The sequence below is a fragment of the Nesoenas mayeri genome (genome assembly GCF_963082525.1).
Source record: "Nesoenas mayeri genome assembly, chromosome: 4".
Taxonomy (NCBI): domain Eukaryota; kingdom Metazoa; phylum Chordata; class Aves; order Columbiformes; family Columbidae; genus Nesoenas; species Nesoenas mayeri.
The window spans coordinates 36,613,106-36,636,372 of NC_137540.1; the positions used below are offsets into that span (position 1 = coordinate 36,613,106).

Sequence of the window (23,267 nt, forward strand, 5' to 3'; positions counted from 1 at the left end):
AGAAAACAAGCAACTACGTTGAGGGTCCTTCCTCTGCCACTCTTATTCTGAACTTTGAGTGTCTTGGCATTTGAGAACAGATCTTGAACTTCAAGGCTGGATGTATTTCAATGGTTTTGAGACTGTCTAATCTAGTGATAGAATATGTTTTCTCCTGGTATAGTTACTGAAATTTCAACACAGGTCTATCTTTATAGTTTTACCTGGGAATTGTAGTTGATTTAAAATTCGTTTGTAGTTTTACAGGAGAAAGAGAATAAGAAAGGGAAGTGATGGAGAAGGATACTCTTAGGTAGAAAGAGAGGACAAGGAATAAGTGAGTAGAGTGGAACTGAATAACAGATGGGAAAGAAGGCTCAGACCAGCAGAAGAAGACTGTTCAGAGAAAGTGAAGGTAGATGGAAGAAGTTTGCCAGGATCTGCGACAATGGGAAAGAGAGCAGATGAAGGATACCTAGCCTGGGTTGAGTTTTGTGCTGTTTTCACTGTTCCTAAGGCTTAACTTGCTGCAATCTCTATTTTATTGCAAATGAGTGTTCACCTTCAAACGTCAGCCCTTATTCACTACTTATGGCGGATTAAATTTTCTAGATTACGATCATCTCCCTGTAACTATAAAGGGGAAAATATTTTTTGAGCTCTGTGGCAGTTTTATAAGCCATATATGAATAGTTGTACAGACTTGGGTCCAAGTAAAAAGTATTAAAGAACTCTCTTTGGAAAAGGGTAAGATTAAATTAGCTGTATATGACAGTATGTACTTGCTTGTGCTATGGTCAAAGGAAAGAGAGTTGGTTTCCTAAGTGTCCTGGAAAATCTGGGCTTCATCAGTTGCAGGTTTCACTATAATCCTTAATTGAACCTGACTGTGTGTGTAGGCCAGCCCAGAGAGGTGTTCTACATAGGCTGTGTAATTGAACACTGCCACAGGGTTCACTGGTAGAAATCGCTTTGTATAAGCATATAATGTACCTGCTGTTTGCAACAATTGCTAATCTTCACAAGGAGAAGCACAGAAAGTCTTATCAGAAGTCTAACCTTCTCAAGATGTAAACCAGACAGGAGATCGGGTTTTCATTGGAGGGTGTGGAGGGTAGAGCTAAAGTCACATTTCCTCAAGTAGTCTAGCCTAGTAAAACTGCAATAAGGCATGACATTTGGGAGAGGGGAAGGGAAAACATCAGAAAAAACATTGGCAATGTTAGTAATTAAAAATGGAATATAAATGTACAAATGCTTTATAAAGCAGAGGTGTATAAGACAGAAGTTTAGTTAATTTCTTCTGACATGAAATACAGTAAGATTAATTCTTAGAAAATTTAAATGCATATCCCATACTATAATTTTACTTTTACATTTCTTTCTCAAAGTGGAGCCTATTACTAATAGACAAGATGATCTTTCGAGGTCCCTTCCAATCCCTAACATTCTGTGATTCTGTAACATTCTGTGACTGTCACAAGCTAAAATGTTTATAATATGACATTTTATAAGCCTAATCACAAATAATGCAGTTGTCACAGTTCAGTTATAGAGAAAACCCTTAAATTCTCTAGTGTGGAGTTTTAATTGTTTCAACTACTATTGACCCATTGCAGAGGAATATGCTTTTAAACAAGAAATGCCAAAATATCACCCTGTCTACAACAGCTCTGGAAGCCAGCTTGGATTTCATCCCATAGAAAATTAATTCAACTATCGATTGATATAAGCTCTTCTTGTTACATTTCCCTTGAGTAAACAGGAATTTTAAATTAAATTGTAAATATGGTGAAATACATAAAACCCAAACATATTTTATAAATTCTTGTTATGTTAATTCTTATTAGAAGTTATCCAATTACATTTTTTATGTATCCCTTGAGTTCAGAAATATTTATGAAAATTTTGATTTGTTAGAGTTCTCTCAGGCATTTGATATAGATATAAGTTAAATTGTTGGATTTACCAGCTTTACCCTATATAGCCTTATTCTGTAAGTCCTAGAAAAATAACATGTTCTGTGGCAGCTTTTTGCAACTTAAAATTCACACTTTTATGGCTGCATACAAGTTCTGACTATAGAGCATGGAGTGTTATTAATACTCTGAAGAAAATAATCCTACACTCTGTATGAGAGAGAAAAATTCTAAAATGTTTTCAAAAATGTAAAGCTCTTATGCTTAATTACTTTTATAATGGGCTAATTTAGGGACTTAACACAGTAAGGGGCAGTAATGCCAGGGTCTTCCTCCTCTCCTTTTACTAACTGCAGGGCTGCATTTGAACTAATATCTCATATGTCCTACATGCTTTATAGCATTTTATTTGCTTACATACGTCACATTATGTGAGCATGTGTATTGCATGACTTCATAACCAATTTTTGTGAGTCAAAGTTACCTGAAAAAAATACAATGTGAGTAGAAAAGGTTGGACAAAGGCATTCTCCATCTCTCATCATGTCATAATCTCTAAGCTTGCTTAGTAATGGTAGTCCTGTTGAAATAGTTATAGCTAGAACAAACAGAAGATGCACTAAAGCTTGAAATATGGTTGTATGCCTCATAAGATTTAGTTTAGTCCCAATGAAGCCATGCATGAGGGGAAGAACAAAAGAGGGCTCTAAAAGTGGTGAGCAAATACTTGGATCCTCACGGATCTCCAGATTCTTATGTTCATCTGCTGTACAGGACATCTCTTTGGGCTCAGCTTTCCTTTACTCCTGTATAAGTTTACAGTTTTACTCCTGGCCTTATCTTAGGTTCTTTACATATGCACTGTAAGATACGATACAGCTCACTAGCGCTAGGGGAACCCAGTGCAATACTCTGCAATTTATTTAAGTTTGCATTCAGTGCTGAGTTAAAAATAAATTGTGGTTAATTACGGGCATAGCCTTTTCACTGAAAGGGATTTTTACAGAAACAATTATTTAGCACTGAATACCTTTTGTGCATGTATCATTTACTGTGGCTGCCTGCAATTTTTTAAAGATAAAACCACTTTTTTTTTTTTTTTTTTTTTTTTTTTAATGAGGAGAGGATTTTTTTTTTCTTTTTCTTCCTAAAGGACATGGTGAAGGTGACTTTAGCCATTATTTTTTTGGCGGGGGGAAGCTGCACCAATCTTTCTTTTCTCTCCTCACCACAAGAACCATTTCAGTGTCAGAGAGCATACTTAATGCCTTGAATGTAGCTTATGCCTGATATTACAGTGTAGTTGTCAGTTTACATTTTATATGCATTTTAACAAGACAGCCTTTACAGCTGTGTTGTCTGACTTTGTCATAAACAATCTGTTCCTTTGTCCCCTTCTATTTAAAGATTTTTCAGTTCATTTATAATTCATTGAGGTTTTGATGATACAGTAGTTCACCTGCTGGCAGTGGTAGCACTGTAATTTGAAAGCACTGCAGATCTGATTACACTGTCAGTCATGGGATAATATTCTCAAATTCACATCTCATGTATCACACCTGCAAAATCGATGGGTGAAATAACTTGATTAAGGTCAAACAAGATGACTGAGATATGACACCCAACCAGAATCAGTTTTAGTGGTGCAGAATGTCAGGAGCTTCCAATGCTATATTTTAGTGTGAAAAGGAATTATTAATCAGTCTGCCAGCAGCTAGTAGCATGATTGGCAGGTCAGATATGGGTGCTGAAATCATCAATAATAAAGAAAATAAAAGCCTTTGATATTTTAGGACTTTACATTTGCTTTGCATTATTACTCGTGTCTACGAATCACTGTTACAAGAGTTTTTGTTGAATGTAGAATTTAGTTTTCTATAGCAATGTAAATGAGTGACTTTAGGTCAGATCAATCTCTCATGGGCAAAGTACTAAATTAAATTAAACCACTGATGAAATTCCAGCATGGTACTAATCATGCCGTGCCAGCTTTTGTTTAACTTTTTAGTTCTCAAAGGATGTGTCTGAGAGTGTGGCTTTTTTTTTCTTCCCCTCCCCCCCCCCCCCCCCCCCCCCCAATTTATATGTTTAATGTTGCAGTTGATTGACAGCAAAGACATTTTTAAGACAGATGTAATTTGGGTTATGTGAGCAGACAGTACACAATTGAAAAAGTTAACGGAATAAAAACATCCTGTGCAAAATGGAATGAACCTCAGACTGGCTTAAAATCATAGTTTTGAATAAATCATAAAATAACTAGTCTGTTTTTCCTTCTGCATCTGCAGTGAGTTAAATGTATTCTGAGTAGATATTGGAAAGATGCATTTTTCTCTTAGGTGCATTCAATTTTATATTTTTTACTCTATTTTATTTCTTTCAGCCTGTGGAGAAACACTGCAGGAATCTACCGGCAACTTTTCCTCTCCAGGATTTCCAAATGGTTATCCTTCCTATACACACTGCATATGGAGGATCTCCGTGACCCCTGGGGAGAAGGTACTTTGACGTTCCTTCAGATAAACTCATATACAATTTTTAAAGTAAAGCGTTGTGTTTCTTTAGCTCTTCATTTAAGTTTAAAGCTTCCACAGTAATTGAAACTGGTGGTATGGCATAGAAAAGTCTCTTAAATTAGACCATGAAGTATGTGCCATTTACTTCACTTTGGTCTGTGGCATTAAAACCACATCCATTCAGTGGGTCTTTGTGTGAAATGAAGTCATTATTTCAATCTGCTACATTTTTGCATCATGAAATCTCTTCAAAGCTGGCTTCTAATTCAGTTGGTAGCTGGGTGGAAGAGAGAGTGCAGGCTCCTGGAAGGTGTTTTCTCCAGCACGGGCTCAGGTGAGCTGACTGAGCTGTGGGGAGCTGGTAGCCAGGCACTGCCTAAGGAAGCTCTTAGTATGCTGAATGAGGTTTTCTTCTTTCTTAAGTGAAACAGTAATGTAACAGGGTAAAGAAAATGTCATTTTAGGTATTCCTTGGTATAATTCCAGTGCATATACTTTTACTTTCTGGGCATCAATTTTAGGGGAAAAAGTGGAAAGAAAAATATTGGCTGGGTGAGAAGGTTCGGGAAGAGAAGTGTGCCATCCTAGTGAAGGCAAAACCAGTTCTTCTCGTGTACATTTTCAAAATGTGCTAGCTGAATCTTGTTTTGAATTATTGGCTCAAATATTAGCCTACCTCAAAATAAACAAGGGTAGAAAGAGTGATAGGAAGTTTCACCTGAGGCAAAACATACAGGACAAAAAAAAAGAGTTTGTTTACAAGTGGTGGCCAGTATTAAGCAAATACAACATAAGGACAGAAATATGGAACCCAGCACCGGCCTCAGTACTACACAGTCCAAAGAGGAAAGCCCAGCATTTTCCTCCAGATATTTCAGTCAGTTTTGTCATTTGTCTCCCAGCCCATTCTGTACATAGTTTTCTCCTGATTGGATTATTTTGTTCTATGTTTCTTTCAGGTCAGGGTCCTGGTAGATACCAAGAATATATATTCTTGATGTGCTAATAGATCCTGAGGAGCTCTAAGAGCATATGCTACTGTGGGATAGGAAAGCAAAGTCACTTGAAAAGCATTTCCCCTTCTCTGGGCAAAAGCCAGAGACAGGAGGAAAAATAAACACATTCTGTGCTGGGAGGGTGTGGGTGGCTCTGCAGGTTGGCAGAGAAAAACAAATGAAAACAGATGAATAAGAGAAGGTTTGCGCAAAAGATGCAAATTAATCTAGATAGGTAATATCTCCATTATTTGTGTTGCTTCTTAGACACTACTGTGAAAACAACAAAAATGTCTTAGCTCCCAGCCATTTTTTTAACCATTCCTCAGTTAAAAAAATTAAAAATGTAGTATTCAACTACAATTATTATTGGCTTTTAAAAACAGTATGTGAGTTGGAAAATGGTTGGGCTTAGATATTCATAGCATATTCCAACTTTGTGTAAGTTTATCTCTGGCTGTTAGTGTAATTGTAGTATATTTGTAAGACTATTATGTCTTTGTAACTAGTTCCCTTCTCATCCTGCCTCCCATCCCAAATGGGGCAAAAGACTAAACACAATTTTCTAATTGAAATTTGATGTGCCAAGTCATGTCCATAAGACACTGTTCTAACCTCCAGTTCTCATAGTCTCCATATACTTCAGTAAGAATTATATAAATTATATTTGTGCTAATGTCAAAAAATCTGTTTTGTCAGTGCTGTTCCCATAGGATGTTGTCTGTCTTGAGGTGAAGGACGCTATTTGCAGCAAGTACTTAATGTGAATAGCAGATAGCAGAAATGAGGTCTAAATCTTAACTAATTAATATATTAAGGTACATTGGACACATTATGCTCAATCCCAAATTTTCATAATAAATGATGATAACATATTCATGTTATGAAGGAAAAATAAAAACATATTTAATTTTTTATTGTTTTGTTTGCTGCTTTGACCCCGATAGATGTCAGAAATGTTGTGCGGAGGTTAGAGTATCTGAGTACATCACATCATGTTCTGAAACATCAGTGAGCACTTCAGTCACCTAAAAATAAACTGAAAAAGCATCGGTCCAGATTGTCTAGTTCTCATCTCTTATTTATTGATATTTAACGTTGTACTGTTTGAGCATAGTTTAGAGGACTTCTGTTCTATCCATGCTGCCTTCTGCAAATATAGACACTTCTGATCTTTGATAGCAGAAAACTCAGTGAAGGACAGGACTTCAGTGGTATGCGCTAGCTGTAGCATTCCTTTTATTGGTAGACATTGAAAATTGCCAGCCCGACTTAAAATGTGTGCAATGCTATTATTAAAAAAAGGTAGTTCATTAATCTTTAATTTTCTCTCAAGATTTAAGACTCTATGGTAAACATCTACACACAGTATATCTATACACAGTAAAATCTCTAGAGGAGGATGGTGTTAGTAATACCGTATGCCCTCTGCCAGGGTTAATCCTGCCTTCTGGTGTGTAGAAATTTTGTTGGCTTAGGGAGTTGCAACTATGCCAGTGTTTTTTGTTTTTTTTTTGAATCTACCTTTTTCAATAGGTTACATTACTTTCCAGTTTTCCTTAATGTTTTATTTAGCCTGAATGATAAAATAGGACAGATAAATCCTTGGTTGATACAGGAAAAATGCTACTTACAGAAAACTTAGTTAGCTCTATATGGTGTTTGCTGTATATTTTGTGCTTTCTTATCCCAGGTAGCAGGAGGTATGATATATTCTCTCTGAAGCTGCAGTATCACAGTTTAATCTACTGCGTAATCAATAATTCCTTAATTGTGCTGACATACACCCATTGATTGTTTTTCCTATGAAGACTCAGACATCCTGTCCCTTTGAACAAGCTCTGCCTTGTCTGTAGCTCTGTTTAATACCTTGCAGAACTGGAAATCAGAATCTTAAATATATTTGTACTTGTTTGGTTCCTGACCAGAAATCCTGCTGTGACAGATTGAGGGTTCTGCCTATGTACAGCTAATGAATTCTGGTCTATGTTAAGGAATTGCTGTATCATGGAATACCTTGCTATTTCAAAGTGAGAAAGGGCTGTGAAGGTTATTTAATATAGTTTCAAAGGAGGGGACCATTAAGGACAGTCATTAAAATTTAATGGTTTCCATTCAGATAGCAGCACTTTGAGACAATGACATGATCACATTTAAGTAAAATAATCCTTTTCCCAACTCTATTCTGGCAACTAAGATTTGGAAAAAGGCAAATTTCCAAAGGGAAAAGAAAGAAATCTGATGTTTCAGCTGTGTCATGGAAAATGGAAAACTTGCGGCTATACTGGTGAGAGACCTCTAGGTTCTACACAGCTGAGCCAATGGAGGAGGTATAGGATGTGGCTTCCATAACTTGCATCCAACAGAGCCAGCTGGGTTAGTTTAAGCAGCTGTGGAAGGTAGCCTGACCTTAATCCAGCTATCTGCATCTCATCTGGGGACAGAAAAAAGCTCCTTCTTGTGAACCTCTGCACAACTGGGGTGAAAAGGACAAGGAGACTGCTGAAGGCTGTAGGGTTTTCAAGTAGTATGGCTGGGTACAGAGATACCTACCTATGGTCTGAGAAACTCAGGAGAAAAGGGTTGTATTTCCAAAGCATCAAACTAATGTTGAAGCAGACGTTCTTTACATACAGATCTGAGACTAAATTATTGTCTCCCATTGTGGCTCTAAAATGACAGAAGGAAGGGGCCAAAAGAGAGAGGGCAGACTATATTCGTTGCCTCTGCTACGCTAAAATTGTATGAAAGCTGCTTGCCGGGAGTTCCCATGGAGAACACAGTGCTAGGGGCAGACTGCTGTTTAAGAAACCCTTTTGCAGGCTTTGTGGATGTGTATGTTTGGCTATACTCAACCATCAGAACCGGTATGCATTTCGTCAATGTTGTCCTGATGGTCCTTAGCATGCTTCATGTCCCATACCTTCATTCCACAAGGCCGTGGCTGCCAGCAGAATGTGCCTCACTGTACAGGACCCCTGGCTGCTGTTTTTTATGTGTAGCCTTATAGATTTTTTCCGTTTCCTGCAGCATCATGGCAGTAAAGGTGAAGCTAATAGAATAACTTGTGACCTTGATCTTCCAGTCAGTCAGTAGTGTCAGCACTAAGGGTTAAGAGAAGATACAGCATTTAAGATTAAATCAGAAAGTTTCCCAATCTCCATTAAGACAAAAGAGATTTTTGAGAATGTAGTTGCTCATATAGATGTATTTATTTATTTTTTGTGGAAAGTAAGTGAAAGCAAAACCATTGCTAGCCTAATATTAAGACACATAGTGTTTTGCTATGAAAGAATGTCTTCAGTTTGCATTGTTTGGAGAAGAGCCTTATTGTGACTCTCTACCAACTAACCTACACACCCAAAACATTTGCCTTTGTATTATATTTAGATTAGCTTCATCCAACAGCTAATAGTTCTTGTCTTCTCAAAATTCAACTGTTGGAAAAAGTTTTGCCTTTCTGGTTTAATATTGTGCTATGTTGTGGTTGGAGACACACATGGTACCTTCAGAGGGGATAGAAGTAAACCATCTTGTCTGACTATCTGGGCCTGTTGTTTCAGTTATGGTGTTATGTTTCATTCTTGCAGCTGGACTAAGGGTAAATTCCTCTCCTTTCAACTGACACTCACAGCTGCTTCATAGGCTGCCATGGAGATTTATTTTTGCAGTGTGAGGTATTTGCTACTGTGCAGCGATTCATGTTTGCTTTATAATAGCAGGTTTCAGTTGTGAGTTCCCAAGATCACAGCTAAAAATGAAACCACTTCTATGTTAATATATTAATAAAGATTTTTATTAGGTTGAAACATTTATTAATTTCCACTGAGGAACTGATTTGGGAGAAGATAAATTCTTTTTCCAAATACACCTAAATCTAATGAAAGAGTATGATTTGGAAATTATTTGATAATACAAAATATGAATGATTTTTAATCTTCTTGTTTGGACTAATCCCTGAAATTGCAGGCCGTGTTGCTAAGACTGTCCCAGTCAGTCAGGGCCCAAATTTTAGCTGTTGCATCATCCTGTGGTCCAGGACTAATCCTACTCCTTCGTTAAAAGTGTAAGTTTATGGCAGTTTAGTATTAGTATTTCTAAACCAAAGTGGGTTAATGTAGTGGCCTAGGGTAGGCCTGATATTGTGTATTGAAAATATGCCTGTTTACAGATGTGATCAGTAAGAGTCCAAGTTCAAAAGTTCTCAGATTTCTATATAAAAAGCTTTGTTTCAATTTCATCAAGAGTCATTAAGGGACTGTGTACCATTTGTTTCAGTGGTATTGCTTTCAGCATTCTGGCCCACTTTTGTCAATATTTGACTTGTCTGAAAGTAAATTATCAAAACAGTAGTGGAAGGAAACAATAACCAAAACAAAATGACAGTTTTCTTTTTACAGCTGTCAGTACTGATTATAGACACAATGGAATGGAAGAAGAATTGGCAAGAGAATTATCAAATAACATACTTAAAATTATATTAGCACATTATTTTACCTTATTAGCATTCTCAAACTTTTTTCCTCAGTGAAAAGCTCCCTGTAAGAATGAAATGTGAGTAGTCTGTCTTGAATCTGCTCAAATACTTAAGATTAAGTAAAAAACTTTTAATGTTCCCAAACAACTTCTGCTTACTATAAGAAATAGTTGAGGAGAGGCTAATGAAGTGTCTAGGCAGTTGGAATCCTATTACGGGTTACCACTATGGCTTCAGCTCTACAAAATGTTGTTGAGATCATTTTCTTTTATTAACCACAAGTGATTTAATTAGGTGTTCTCCTCTGCAGATTGTTTTAAACTTCACCACCATGGACCTTTACAAGAGCAGTCTCTGTTGGTATGACTATATTGAAGTAAGAGATGGCTACTGGAGAAAATCGCCTCTGCTTGGTATGCAACTGTTGAATGCCGCACTATCTAGTTACCACAGTCACTCAGTTCAGCGGACTTGCTTGCTGTTGAACTCACAATAGACCTCTTAGGTGTTAGGTGTCCAGAATGTATGAAAACTTGGAGATGGGAAAAACTCTAAATGGCTTCAAATAAATGGTTACTTTGACTTCAGTCATCAAGCCTTCCCTTTCTCAGTAAGGGTGACAGAGCACTGGAACAGGCTGCCCAGGGAGGTTGTGGAGTCTCCTTCTCTGGAGACATTCAAAACTTGCCTGGACATGTTCCTGTGTGATCTCACTTAGGCGTTCCTGCTCCAGCAGGGGGATTGGACTAGATGATCTTTTGAGGTCCCTTCCAATCCCAAACATACTGTGATACTGTGATTGCAGCTTCCTATGTGGAAAGGTGAAAACTATAAAATGTGCAACCTTTTGCTTATGGTTGCTAAAACATGAAGTTATCATAGTTTTGTTCACAGAAATGGGGAAATAGTATAGAGACAAATCTGTAGAGCATGTGGTGGGAAAATCCACAGAGCACATGATGAGCACCTGCACTGTGGCTGACAGCACGCATTGTAGAGTTGTACTTATCAGATCTGTTCCTGTACTTTTAAAATTATGAATAGAAAATTACTTCTATTACTTCTTTGCATGCCCTTCCCTGCTCTTGCAGAGAAAAGATGTGCAAAGTAATGATGAGTTAAGTCTTAAAGTTGCCACTAATGTGCGGGAAGCTGCAGACATTCCTAATTCAGAGGGATGGTAGGGAGATTTCATGCCCCGTAATTCCACTGCCCAATCCAGAGGCCCAGTTTGACACCCTGTGATCTCCTGTGATGGATACTGGGGATTTCACACCACAGGAAACATGAATGTCTCCACCTTCTGGGGTCAGCTTTGTTGTTGTTTTTAGAATGAAGACTAACACTGTTTGTTAGCATCTTAAGAACCAGAATTTAAAAACAGCAAGAAAGAAAGAGGGCAGTAGATACATAGGATGACTTTCTAACAATAGTGCCTATTGTCTATTTTCTCAACCTTAAAAAGAAATGAAAAAAACAATTAAGATCAGATGGTAATTGCCTTTCTTCCTGTTATCTTCTCTGTCACCTAGATAAACAGAAATTTCGCCTACATAGGCTGAATTTAAGAGGATAATATAGTCTAGGGTCATTTGGATGCTAGTTTTTAAATCTCTTTGGTCCTTAGACACAATGTGTGGTATTATTGTGACCTAGATTATGTTCCTCTCTTAAGGTTAGTACTCACTTTTCACTTACAAAATGTGTGGCTTTGTATGTATAGAAACAATCTATAACAATGATTTTTCTACGCTAGTTTTTTACTTAGACTTGTGAACCTGACTGCAATGAAAAGAAGTGCTGAAAGCTTTATAATAAAATCCTTGTGTATTAGGTCCTGATCTGTAGAAATAAATGTGTTTAATCAAAAGCGTGTGAATAGTTCCACTGAGTTGGTTATGCTACTTCTACTTATAATGTTAAACACTTGTATAAATGTTTGCAGCGTTTGTCTTCAGAAGTGGCAGAAAATGCAGTTACTGGTTGCATGTTTTTAGGCAGGTTTTGTGGTGACAAACTGCCAGAAGTCCTCGCATCCTCTGACAGCAGGATGTGGATTGAGTTCCGCAGCAGCAGCAACTGGGTTGGGAAAGGTTTTGCAGCAGTTTATGAAGGTAAGCCTCTTACAGCATTAAAAATAACTTGATTATGGAGGAAAAATATTAACCATATACCTTTGGATATTAAAAAAAAAGTCAGAAATAACCTTATATGAAATTGGTATTTTATTGCTAAAAGAGATAGTAGGTGTTAACTTAGCAGACAGTACATTTTGAAACTCTTCCTGTGATCAGATTTCAAATGACCTTGTTTCTACAGACACCACTGCTGATAATCATAAGCATTTTTACCAGTCACTTAATTAACTAAATGTGAATGTTCTTGTGCTTAGTGTGTGGGAAGCTTTCTTTGAGTACGTTCTGTTTATTCTTCAGAAAAATCTGACTTAGGTTTTCCATATGCTCTGGGATTACTTAATTGAGACACTCCCACACACTGAGCCTATTAGCAACTCAACATTTACCTGCTTAAATTGGAACCTGTTTTCTTAAATATTGAATGTGTAGTAGTAAACTTGTGATTTAGTTGATATTCACAGACTTTTATATGGTTATCAGTATGGACCCTGAAAAGTGCATCTACTTTTCATGAAAAATTTTTTATTTATATTACCTGTTTCTTCAAATTCAGTGTCAGTTTGAAGTAATAAACTGAAGGTTAAAGTGTAAAGATCATTATAAAATGATATTTCTGTCTTATTTGTGTCTTTCCAGAGGTTAGTAAATATTAATGAAGAATGTTTATATTTCATCAATATATTTCAATGAATACATTTCAAGCGTGAACAAAGAGTAAAATGTAATTATTTTGACCTTTTGAATATACTCCGTAAAATGTATAGATTCAGATTATCCATGATTCCAAAGTCTTCCTGAAAACCGTAGGCATGTTTAGAGCTATTGGAAATGCAGGATTATATTTGCTAACTGAAATACGTATAGTGATTTAGATGTATTGTGTTTTCAAGAATTTGGCCTTGGTAGACTTCTAAAATCTTCTTTAGAATAATCTTATAATTAATTTTTTAAAATGGAGCATAAATTGTCGGTTTGGGCATGGGGAACGGAAAATGGCATAATTTACAATAAGAATTTTATGCTTTTTTCAGCTATTTGTGGAGGTGAAATCCACAAAAATGAAGGCCAGATCCAGTCTCCAAATTATCCTGATGACTACAGACCAATGAAGGAATGTGTGTGGAAAATAACAGTGTCAGAAAACTACAATGTAGGATTAACCTTTCAAGCATTTGAGGTAAAGCCTTTTAACTGATCTCAGAAAAGCATCTAGTGGATAAGTGACAATGACATATAAGGGAATCCTCATTAAACCTGTGAATTAATTTAAGAATCCTCTGTGAAAAATAATCTCAAGAATCCAATTCTACTGTCCGTGAAACCTTCCTTTCTGCAGAAATTTTCAAGACTAAAGGTTTTTCTATGCTATTCGAACTGGAATGTTTATTGACAATAATCACAGTTTAACAAATACATAATCCAGTTCAGCAAGGGTGCTTTAATACTATGTTAAATAATACGACTTTTTAATCTTTGCTAAACCTTACTGTTAAAAAGGAATGTCTATTTGGAAAGAAACTACTGTGTTTTTTGGCTTGTGTTTTGAGAAGAAAGAAAGAAAAAAAAAAAAAAGCCTACTTAAATTCAGTTTCCAAACCTATATTTAGAGAGGAGAGAAAAAAAGCCATGATGAGTCATACTTATGTGTCTTTAGTGTACATCTCTCTGTGTATAACATTGCTAAACAGTGGTAAAGTTCTATAACAAGGAAAAGTAATAATTCACGCGTCATTTTTATACATGCACAGTACACGGGTTTGAAGTTTGTAGATAAATTTAGTAACATACTGTAAGTTCACTTGTTTAATTTGAATATGCATCAGCAGTAATGACATGAAGATTTTTTTTTAATCTAAAATTTATTTGCTTTATGGTGCACATAGATATAAATATATTTACATATATTGTAAATATAGATATAATTTTCAACCTGTAATTATAGTCTTTCAAACAGAGTCCAGGGGTATGGTACATTTTTGCTATGGCTGATGAAAGGTCTGAGTATGAGATAAGAAGGGTTTGAGACTTCTTCAGCAATTATGAATATAAACAATGGAAAATTTAATAGTTTCATAAATTCTATATAATTTTACTTTTTTTTGTATCCTGAATTAATGTTGGATTTTATGTAGACAAGATCAGCTCTCCTTGCCCAAATGCCATTCAGACTCTGCATGACCTAGCTCAAGATTGCTTAACGTAGCATGTCAGTCTCTCTTTTTAAGCACTGTTGAAAATGAAAAATGTTTTCAGTAACTTTACATAATTTACTGAGTAGATATGGAGCTTTTCTAGTCTGCCATTGGTGCTCAGTATTTTTTTATGTGATCCCAAGAGAAATGGCACTGTTCCTCTGCATAAGAAACTTGGTGCAGTATTTGATCTCCATGCAGATGCTCAGCGTTGATCTACACGCATGGTACAGTTCAATATCACCAAACAATGGGTTATTTGCAAGTGTGAAGATGGCATGTTCATGCCGCAACATACAGAAAATAGAAGCAAATGACCAGCAAAGGAGAGTACAATTTAGTAGGCTAGTGGTTAAGGCTATAAGAATTGTAGAGTTTTCCCCCAGACTATTTAGTATTATGGCACTCTCTAGAGGTGAAATGTGTGGACTGATACCTCATAACAAGAAAGGAAATTGAGCAGAAGTATAGTTGAGTGGTAGTTTCAAGTTAGTGCCTCTTCTTGATGTATTTTCAAAAAAAAAAAAATAAAAAAAAAAAAAAAAAAAATTTCCAACAGTGGGGAGTTGAAAAGCACATACTTTTCTAGGGAGAATCTGTGTTGTGATTCCAGAGTGGCAAGAGACCCTTGAGCACCAAATGAGGTGCCCGAGAAAGGCACAAGACTTCTGTTAGATCTTTGTGGTGTTTCTTATTGGCTTGTCCACGAGGTTCCTCACTGAAAGTGAGAGTTGCTTTGGAAACTGCTCTGCAGTGCCTCGCCTAGACGTTTGCTGCTGGGTCTGATTTCCATTTCAGGTCCAAGTGCCTGAACGTAGGTGTTCTGTTTTTTGGTACTAAGTCCCTCTCTGGACAGAATCCTTGGTGCACTGCCCAGTAAAACAAAAAGTTGTTTAAAAATCACAGTTCTTCATGCCAACTGAGATCAAAAAAAGTAAATGTCAGGCCAAAGAGTTATTGCAGCGTGTTTGTGAGAAAATTACTTCTCTGGCCTTTGAAAGGTACAGTTAAGTAAGAGGTATTCTCATTATCCATATGTAATGCTAGAAAAATAACTGTATAAATAACCTTCACTCTGAAATGAAAGCACTAGGGAAGCTGAGAATTTCAAACTGTATCAATGAGTCATCTTGTTTTGCCTGTTGTGGGCAACGCATTTTCCACTGAATGTGGGATTACCCTTTCTTATTTGGCTGCCTGATGGGCAGCTGCACTTCCCAGTATCTAGGTGACTGCAGAGATGTTCGGACTGGTAGCTCCATCTTTTTACTTCTTTGTTATAGTCACTTTTATTGTCTTGTTCTCTGAAAATTAGTGCCCCAAATCTATCTGTCTGTCTATCTATCTATCTGTCTGTCTGTCTGTCTATCTTTTTTTTTTTTTTTAAAGAACTTTTGTTGGCACACAGTCTCATAAGCTGAGGCAATCCAGAGAGTTTGTAGAGCTGAGCCATATTAATCTTCCTCATTTGAGTGGCCCTGTTAATCGTTGAGCAGATAGAGTTCATTTAAATTATTCTTATATAAGTCAGGGAATAAAATTTATCTGATATTCTGATTCCACTAGGATATATCCCAGCTTTCATGACTCTAACCTCTATAACCTGCCTCATGTATCCTTTCCACTACTGGAATTTGACTCTGTCAATAAATAAATTAGAAATGACAAAAAATAATTGGAAGATTTTTCCTGAAATATGATTACTACCAAATTTGTTCTTGAAATCCTCCACTCTTCTTTTTTTCTTTATTTATTTTTCCTCCCCTATTTATTTTTTCTATTGGAGGAGGACTACAAAACAAAGGTAGTCTAGAATTTTTGAACAAATACATTTGCATGTAAAGTTGTTGTTTCTGGGTTTTTTGTTTTTTTTTTTTTTTGTGTGTTTGTGGGGTTTTTTGTTTGGTTTTGCTTTTTTTAAAAAAAAAACCCTGAAACTATGTGTAAGGGATTTTCTTTTCTTTTTAAAATGAATGTTGAGAACATATCTGGCTTTCCATTTGACCAGGAGATTTCTTAGAGTTTTCTTGTGCTTATGGTCCGGTCTTAGGATTTTTTCTGGCATTTTCTCAACTTAGTTCTCTAATGCCATTCAAATTCTGGGTTTCCTCTGAGTCCTTGAGGACCCGATGGTTTCTTTCATTCTCCTATACACAATGCATTTTTCTGTAAAACTTGTTTATTTATGCTTTTTTTGCATTTGCTAACATTTTGCATATCTTTCTCATCCGCATGTAATATCAATCTTGTGAAATTTTAATGCTCCAGTAAATAAGGTTTACAGGATCAGTTCACTTACAACTGGGAGTTGTTTCATTAACTTGAGAAGATTTTCTGTCCTTGTAGTAGGAAGAAAATGAGGCTATTTCAAGTATAACAGATCTTTGTATGGCAGTGTTCCCAGATGACAATACCACATCTTAAAACCTAAGGTACAGATAAGCAAAGTATGTTTTATAGTAGTTCTTTTTCAATGGTTACCAAGTGCCTCCATCCACAGTTTTCATTTCTCAAAAATGCAATACTTATCTGTTAGTTTATATATAAAGGGAACAACTTAATCTCTTAATATAATCATATTGATAATTATAATAATGTCACTTGCAGTAGCAGTACACTAAAAAAAATGAATATGGTAGAATGGCCACCTTTCTAACTGTTTTGTTGAAAATCAAGAGCACTTTCTAAGTTGGTTGATTTTTATAATCTTAGGAAGTTCAGTGACTTACTGCTTTACAAAACGTATTTTTAGCTGTTGTCTTCTGCCAAAAACAGAGTGATTCTTAGAAAAGAAATTAACAATTCACCTCAATTGGAATTTGGTACGTTTAACTTAGAGCTGCACTTGGCTTGTGAAAAATCAGATTTTCCTTATTACCCCACAGAACATGGAAAACATGGAAACATGGAAAAAGACGTTAATTAAAAGTCTTGAGTAGTGAAAAGACCATGGACACATGGGGAAAATACACAATTCCTTCATTGATAATAGTGATCCTTGGACCAGCTCACTTCTTTCTGCATCAGAGTGCCAATGATTTTTATTGAGATAACAAGGCAGCCTTTGTTTCAAATCGGAATATGATGTCATATGTTTAAAATTCATTACTTAGATTAATGAAAACTTGGAATTGGTATTACAGTGTCAAAAACTTATCAATGCTCAGGTAGGCACGTGCCTGATCAAATTAGTTGGAAATGTACAATTGCCATTGAAGTTAGCAATGAGTAGTTGCATCCCAGATCTTCTTGACTTTTCTCAATCATTTCCCAAACTCTGGCCCAAAGCAATTATTGAGCAAACAGCTAAAAAATCAGAGTAAATGGCAGTATGGATTGTGCCAGAGAAGTGAGTGAAAGAAAATTGCATATGTAAATCTTGAAGAATTGGATAGTTGGAAAGAAGACAGACAAATTCTGTGTATAAGTGCTATATTTTGATGCCATTAAAATGAAATAAAATCGAACAAACTCTTCCCCCAATTTTCCCTCTTACATAAAAGAAGCTGAAATCCTAATATGCTAAATGAAATCTCCTTAGTCTGTGGTGGTTACTGGGCTTAGTCTTGGTCATAATGCACAATTAGAGCAGAGTATCAGCAGCCACTTGTGCTAACTATGCAGCTTACATGCAAGAAAACCTCTGTCCTGAGATAAGATGTTGATTTTTCTGGGTTTGGTTTGGTTTTGACATCTTAGTCATTTTAATAGAATTTGGATGTGTTGAATTGAATTTGAGGCTTCTGCAATGCTTTCTCCCTGACTATAGTCCTGTCTGCCCTCCAACCCTGCCTCATGGATTCAGCCACTTAGTTGAACAATAGTTTTCTTAGAGGGTTTATTTTTGAATGCTTGGATTTAGTTAATTCTTTTATAGCTAAGGTGCTATATTACTTGAGTAACTTGCAGCAATACTGTAGTAAAAAAGAGCTTTTAATTCTGTTGGGAAAAATACTTTCTCAATAAAGACAAGCATCATAAATTATCTGTGTTTCAGATAGGATTATATTTGGGCTTCTACTGCTTTCTTCTTAGTTGCGATTCCCACTCTGACTAACTCTGCAGATACTATTATGTGAAGAGCACAAGACTTGCTACCCAAATAGAAACATACATGTCCACTCACGTGCTGGTCTATGTTTGGATGTTATCTGACAGGACGTTTAAGTGAGAGGTGCATTTTCAATTGTTCTGGTTTCAGTAGATTTCTCTATCCAAAGATTCGCTCAAGTTAAAAGAAGACATTTGAAATCAGGAACTGTGAATCAGAAATCAGACACATCAGCTGCAAAAAAAGTAGTGATGATACTTTTGTCATCTGTTCTACTGGCTAATTAATGGCTGATAATTTTAGAAGTGTATTTGGATCTAATTCTACAGATGCCCCAAACGCACTGAAATTTTTTACAGTTACCCTACAACATGGTGGATACTGGCAAATGCAAAATTTTGCACTGTGTTGAAGAAGAAGGAAGAAAATAAAATATTGATCGTCACCTGAAACAGTATAGGTTGATAATGTCAAAAAATTTAAAATTAAAATTTATTTTTTTTAATATTTCAAAACCAATTAATATTTCTGACCTGGTTAGTTGTTGAATTGTTAATTTTATATACTTGAGTGTACACAAGAAAAGATGACTTTACTTGAACTAAGAGTAGGAATTTGACAGAACATGGGCAAGCTTAGAGGTGAGCGGGTGTTTTTTTAGTTTCATTTTTCCAGTTAAACTGTTGTGTTCAGTGTAACAATCTCAAAATTATTTATTCTTGTAGAAAACAAGTATATTAAAAACAGTCCAATGATACTTGTTCTTTTTCTTATCTTCCTGGTGTTTGAACCCTAAACAGAGAACCTTAACCTTAACTTTGAAAAAGTTCTATTCTGTAGTAGCTGATTGATATTTGATATTTATGGTCAAGTTCAAGTAGGTAACTTCAAAAAATATTTTTTTACAGATTGAAAGACATGATAACTGTGCATATGACTACTTGGAAATTCGAGATGGAACGAATGAGAACAGTCCTTTAATTGGTCACTTTTGTGGCTATGACAAGCCAGAAGACATTAGATCTACCTCTAATACGCTGTGGATGAAGTTTGTTTCTGATGGAACTGTTAACAAAGCAGGGTTTGCAGCTAACTTTTTTAAAGGTAAATGTTAAAGCATATTTTGGGACCTGTGAGTTGATTATCACTTCTTTTTGAATGAGAAAACATATTATAGGATATGAAAAATATTTTTCAACCTACTTTTTCTAAAATCAACTCTGTGCTGTCTCCAGCATATTTTTTACCTGGGCATGAAATTTTATCAAATCAAAACAGTTAAGGTATTTCTATCTCCTTGTAAAAGGTCCAAAGAATGAAGGAACGCATGCAGTGCAATTTCCTAGATTCTTCAGGCTCAAATAATCAGCTTAGTTTCGAAACACCTGTGAAACATACCTAATCCTATAAAAAATGCTTGTGATGTGAGTTTTTTTGTTTGTTTTGGTTCTGTTTTAATTTTATTTGTATTTGTGTTATCAAATATAAATTTAAATAATATAATAACGATACAGGCAAATGGGTGTTTTGTCTGAACGTTGTGGTATTTTTCTAATCCTTTTGCTGCATTAGGTTGTTTTATCAATTTATTACTTTCTGTGAATAAGAAAAAAACACACAGCTGAGAAATGATACAGTGGCCAAAGGCCTTATGGTCTTCCTCCATTTTGGGTGGGCAGGATAAGGGAGGTGGGACAGGTGTAATGCAATTGCAGGTATACCTGCAGCAGTTGGTGCATGAGGAGGTTGTAATTCCTACCCTGCACTACCTTTGGCTCAGTAAAAGCCACTAGCAGTGGTGTGGCCATGGTGACACCTGAAATACAGGTCATGCCACAAGGAGAACTGTTTTGCTTTTTTGAAAAGCCACAAGCTGAGGCTTTTCTTACCCTAACTGCTAGTTTTCAATGTAGGTAATCGTAACCTTGAAGGCTGTAGGCATGAGTGGGAGCTCTGTTTTATTCTGAAGAAATTACTTGTCCTGGTATAAGGAAGCAATATTTTAATGACTGAGGAATATTTTAACAATGAATCTCATGGGTATACTTCAGAGCTACTACAGATAATACATTATTCCTTTCCCTCCCCCGTCACTGATGCATCTTGTTCCCTTTAATATGGGTGGAATGAAAACCTGGGATTTGAGGATTCTGTTAATCTGTTTTTGAGTATGAATTCAGGATAATGCACAAATTGATTCTGTGGGAGATAAAGTGCCCTTCAAGTGACCCTGCTGTGGATTTTCAATCTTTCTTTCAATACTTTATAAAACCTTTAGATTACTGCTGCCTGAATTATTGTATGCTGCCCACAAAGTGCTTATAAATTAGGTCTGCAGCTGTCAGTAGGTATTGTAAAAAACCCCACCCAAATCCCACAAAGGACAAATTTTCATTTTCTTCATTGCAGGTCTCCTTAGCATTTGAAAATGCTCTAGTCAGCAACCACAGTGTGTTATGTAGTGCACCTTAAAATGGCATGTGTACAGCTTTCTGGGTTAATATTGATCCAGCAATTACAGCTGAGGAAGGTAACTATTTAACACATTTTTGCATTCTTCCCTGTCTTGGCAGAGGAAGATGAATGTGCCAAACCTGACAATGGTGGCTGTGAGCAGCGCTGTGTAAATACTCTGGGCAGTTACCAGTGCGCCTGTGATCCTGGCTATGAACTTGGTCCTGACAAAAAGAGTTGTGAAGGTACAGTGCGTTGCTGTGTTATGGGCTCTTAAAGCTCACAGAGTGCCATGACTGAAACATTACACCTTTTATATGCTCTGTCCTAGCAATGTGAGACCTGTGGAACCCGGCATGGAAAACCCGTGCTCCCTTTTAGCAATGGTGCGAAGAGTAATGTCGGTCCCCGGCAGTCATCTTCATCTGATGTCTGTCACTAATTTAGCTTTACAGGTGGTGCTGTTAGTCGATTGGAAACAATGCAAAGTAGGACTTCATACCTTCCCAAATCACTCATTACATCCTTCATGCTCATTAAAACAGTCTTCCACCACATGTAAGGAGACATTTATCAGCAATGTGCCACTGTCTCAGAATTAGAGTATTTAGTGGTCCCTCTGACCACCTCTGACAGGGGTGTGACTGGGAAGCTGGCTGATTTGAAGAGCAGAATCCTTTATTCTAGCTCAAGGCTCAGGGAAATCCTCCTCACTCCCAGTCAGATTGTGGACTTTTCTTGCTGGAAACAAATTCTACATTTCAGGGTGAGCAAAGCACATTCAAATAATCATTTGGAGAAATAAAAACCTGATAAGTGGAAGTCTGTGTAAACATGGGATTGGACTGAGATAAGATTTTGCATTCCATACATATTTCATATCAAAGGAAAGAAGGAAAAGCTCTTAATCATTACGTGCCAATTATTGTTTGATTTTTATTCATAAATATCACCAAGCTCAGGGATAGCACAGATAATTCTTATCTCAGTTCATCTGTTTATTTCAATAGTGAGTGGAGTTTGAAAATTGGAGTGCTTGGAATTACAGTTTTCTTCTGATGTGATTCACTGGCTCTCTTCCAGTTTCCCAGCTTTAATTCAAAATTTGTCACAATTTGGGGTAGTTTTGCTTAGTTTCTTTGCACTTTTTGTTCTTTTGCTTCTGGTTCTGAAGAGTTGGTTTTGTTTGTTTGGGCCATGTGCGTTTGTGTGATGCAGTGACTGATTCTGGGTTTTGCATTCTGGTTACAATCAAGCTAGTTGGTTTTTCAGTTGTTTCTTCCCTCTCCCTCCTCCCTCCCTGCTCCTTAAATAGTGAACACATTGGAAAGAGAATTTATTTAGATGCCTGCATATTAAGCAGTATGCAGAAAGTAAGGTTAAGCTAAGGGATCCATGAAGACAGAGGTTTAATCTCTGGGCCTTTGATCATCAGTCCAAATTTATGTAAGGAATCTGGTTCAGTCTGCCTGCTGACCTGAGTCAGAATGTTAGGGAAGAATACCAGTCTTTCACAAGACTTTCCTCTGCCTTCAAAAGTAAAGAAGCAGTACTTCCCCAGGACCCAAACAGAAAAGTAAGTCTAGCAAAAAGAGGAATCAATACAGTGCAGCAGGGAGCAAAAACCCTGAGCTATCCCTAGAAGTGTATATGCAGTTGTTCCGTATGACATAGCACTAACTGTATGTAGATACTACTTGGGACTGCTGAATTAAAATCACTGTGTAGTCACAGTGAACATTATGTCTTTGTTATAGTTTTGGAATTTGAGGAGTGACCTAGCTGAATTCATTCCCACAATGCCAGAGTAGAAGCTTCTAACTCAAATTCTGCCCAATGCTTCATTGCAGTGTTGACATGCACAGAAAATTACTTCATGCTGGTCGTATCCAAATCTCGCCTGCTGCAGCATATTGGAAAGCTTTAGGGTTTTTTGGTTTTTTTTAGTATTTCCACTTTTTCTACCATCGCCCCAAGGAACAACAGAGTGACATTGAAAAGCAGAAACTGAAAACTAGCTGTAGTTGTCCTGACACAGACTGGATCCTTTGGGAATATAGATTGTGTCATCTGAGTGCAGTCTCTAAACCTGTGCCTGTGTTTTTTTTGACATACTGATGTGTAACCCAATGTCTTAGTCCCCCCGCCCTACTCAGATTACCTATATGTGTCTTCTGTTTGGAAAGCCAGTTGCCAGGAGGAAGACTGGTATGTGTCTGGATTGCTCAAATGAGCCCTGACACAGAAACTGGAGAGAGTTCTCCCAGTTGTGTTGGCTGAAGTAAATGTAGTGTGTGAGACCTTCAGCTAGCAGGACTAGCCAGTTTTTAAAGCATTTAGCATTGGTGTGGAGCAGTTGGAAGAAGGTGGAGCTCCCCCCAGCCAGTTCTTTAGATTTGTGGATGATTTCCAGTGCTGTCACAGTGCTGTAATGGTATGAATGGAACAGAGAGTGATCAAGAAACCCTGCAAATCCTATTACTTTCCTTTTTTTTTTTTCTTCTATCCTTTTTTTTTTCCTTTTTTTTTTCCCACAGATGGAAAAG

The 23,267-nt window shown here is 36.7% G+C and overlaps 1 protein-coding gene across 3 annotated transcripts in view; it reads left to right on the forward strand.

The window, feature by feature from the left end:
• Positions 1-23,267, forward strand: part of TLL1 (tolloid like 1) — a gene marked incomplete at its 5' end in the record, with an annotated part of 132,579 nt that overhangs the window by 84,976 nt on the left and 24,336 nt on the right. For all 3 annotated transcript variants that reach the window (XM_080343448.1, XM_080343449.1, XM_080343450.1), the window contains 6 exons: positions 4,282-4,397; positions 10,197-10,299; positions 11,884-12,000; positions 13,056-13,201; positions 19,176-19,371; positions 20,841-20,966. In XM_080343448.1, coding sequence (XP_080199574.1) covers positions 4,282-4,397; positions 10,197-10,299; positions 11,884-12,000; positions 13,056-13,201; positions 19,176-19,371; positions 20,841-20,966 — 804 coding nt within the window. The remainder of the gene's footprint in view (positions 1-4,281; positions 4,398-10,196; positions 10,300-11,883; positions 12,001-13,055; positions 13,202-19,175; positions 19,372-20,840; positions 20,967-23,267) is intronic.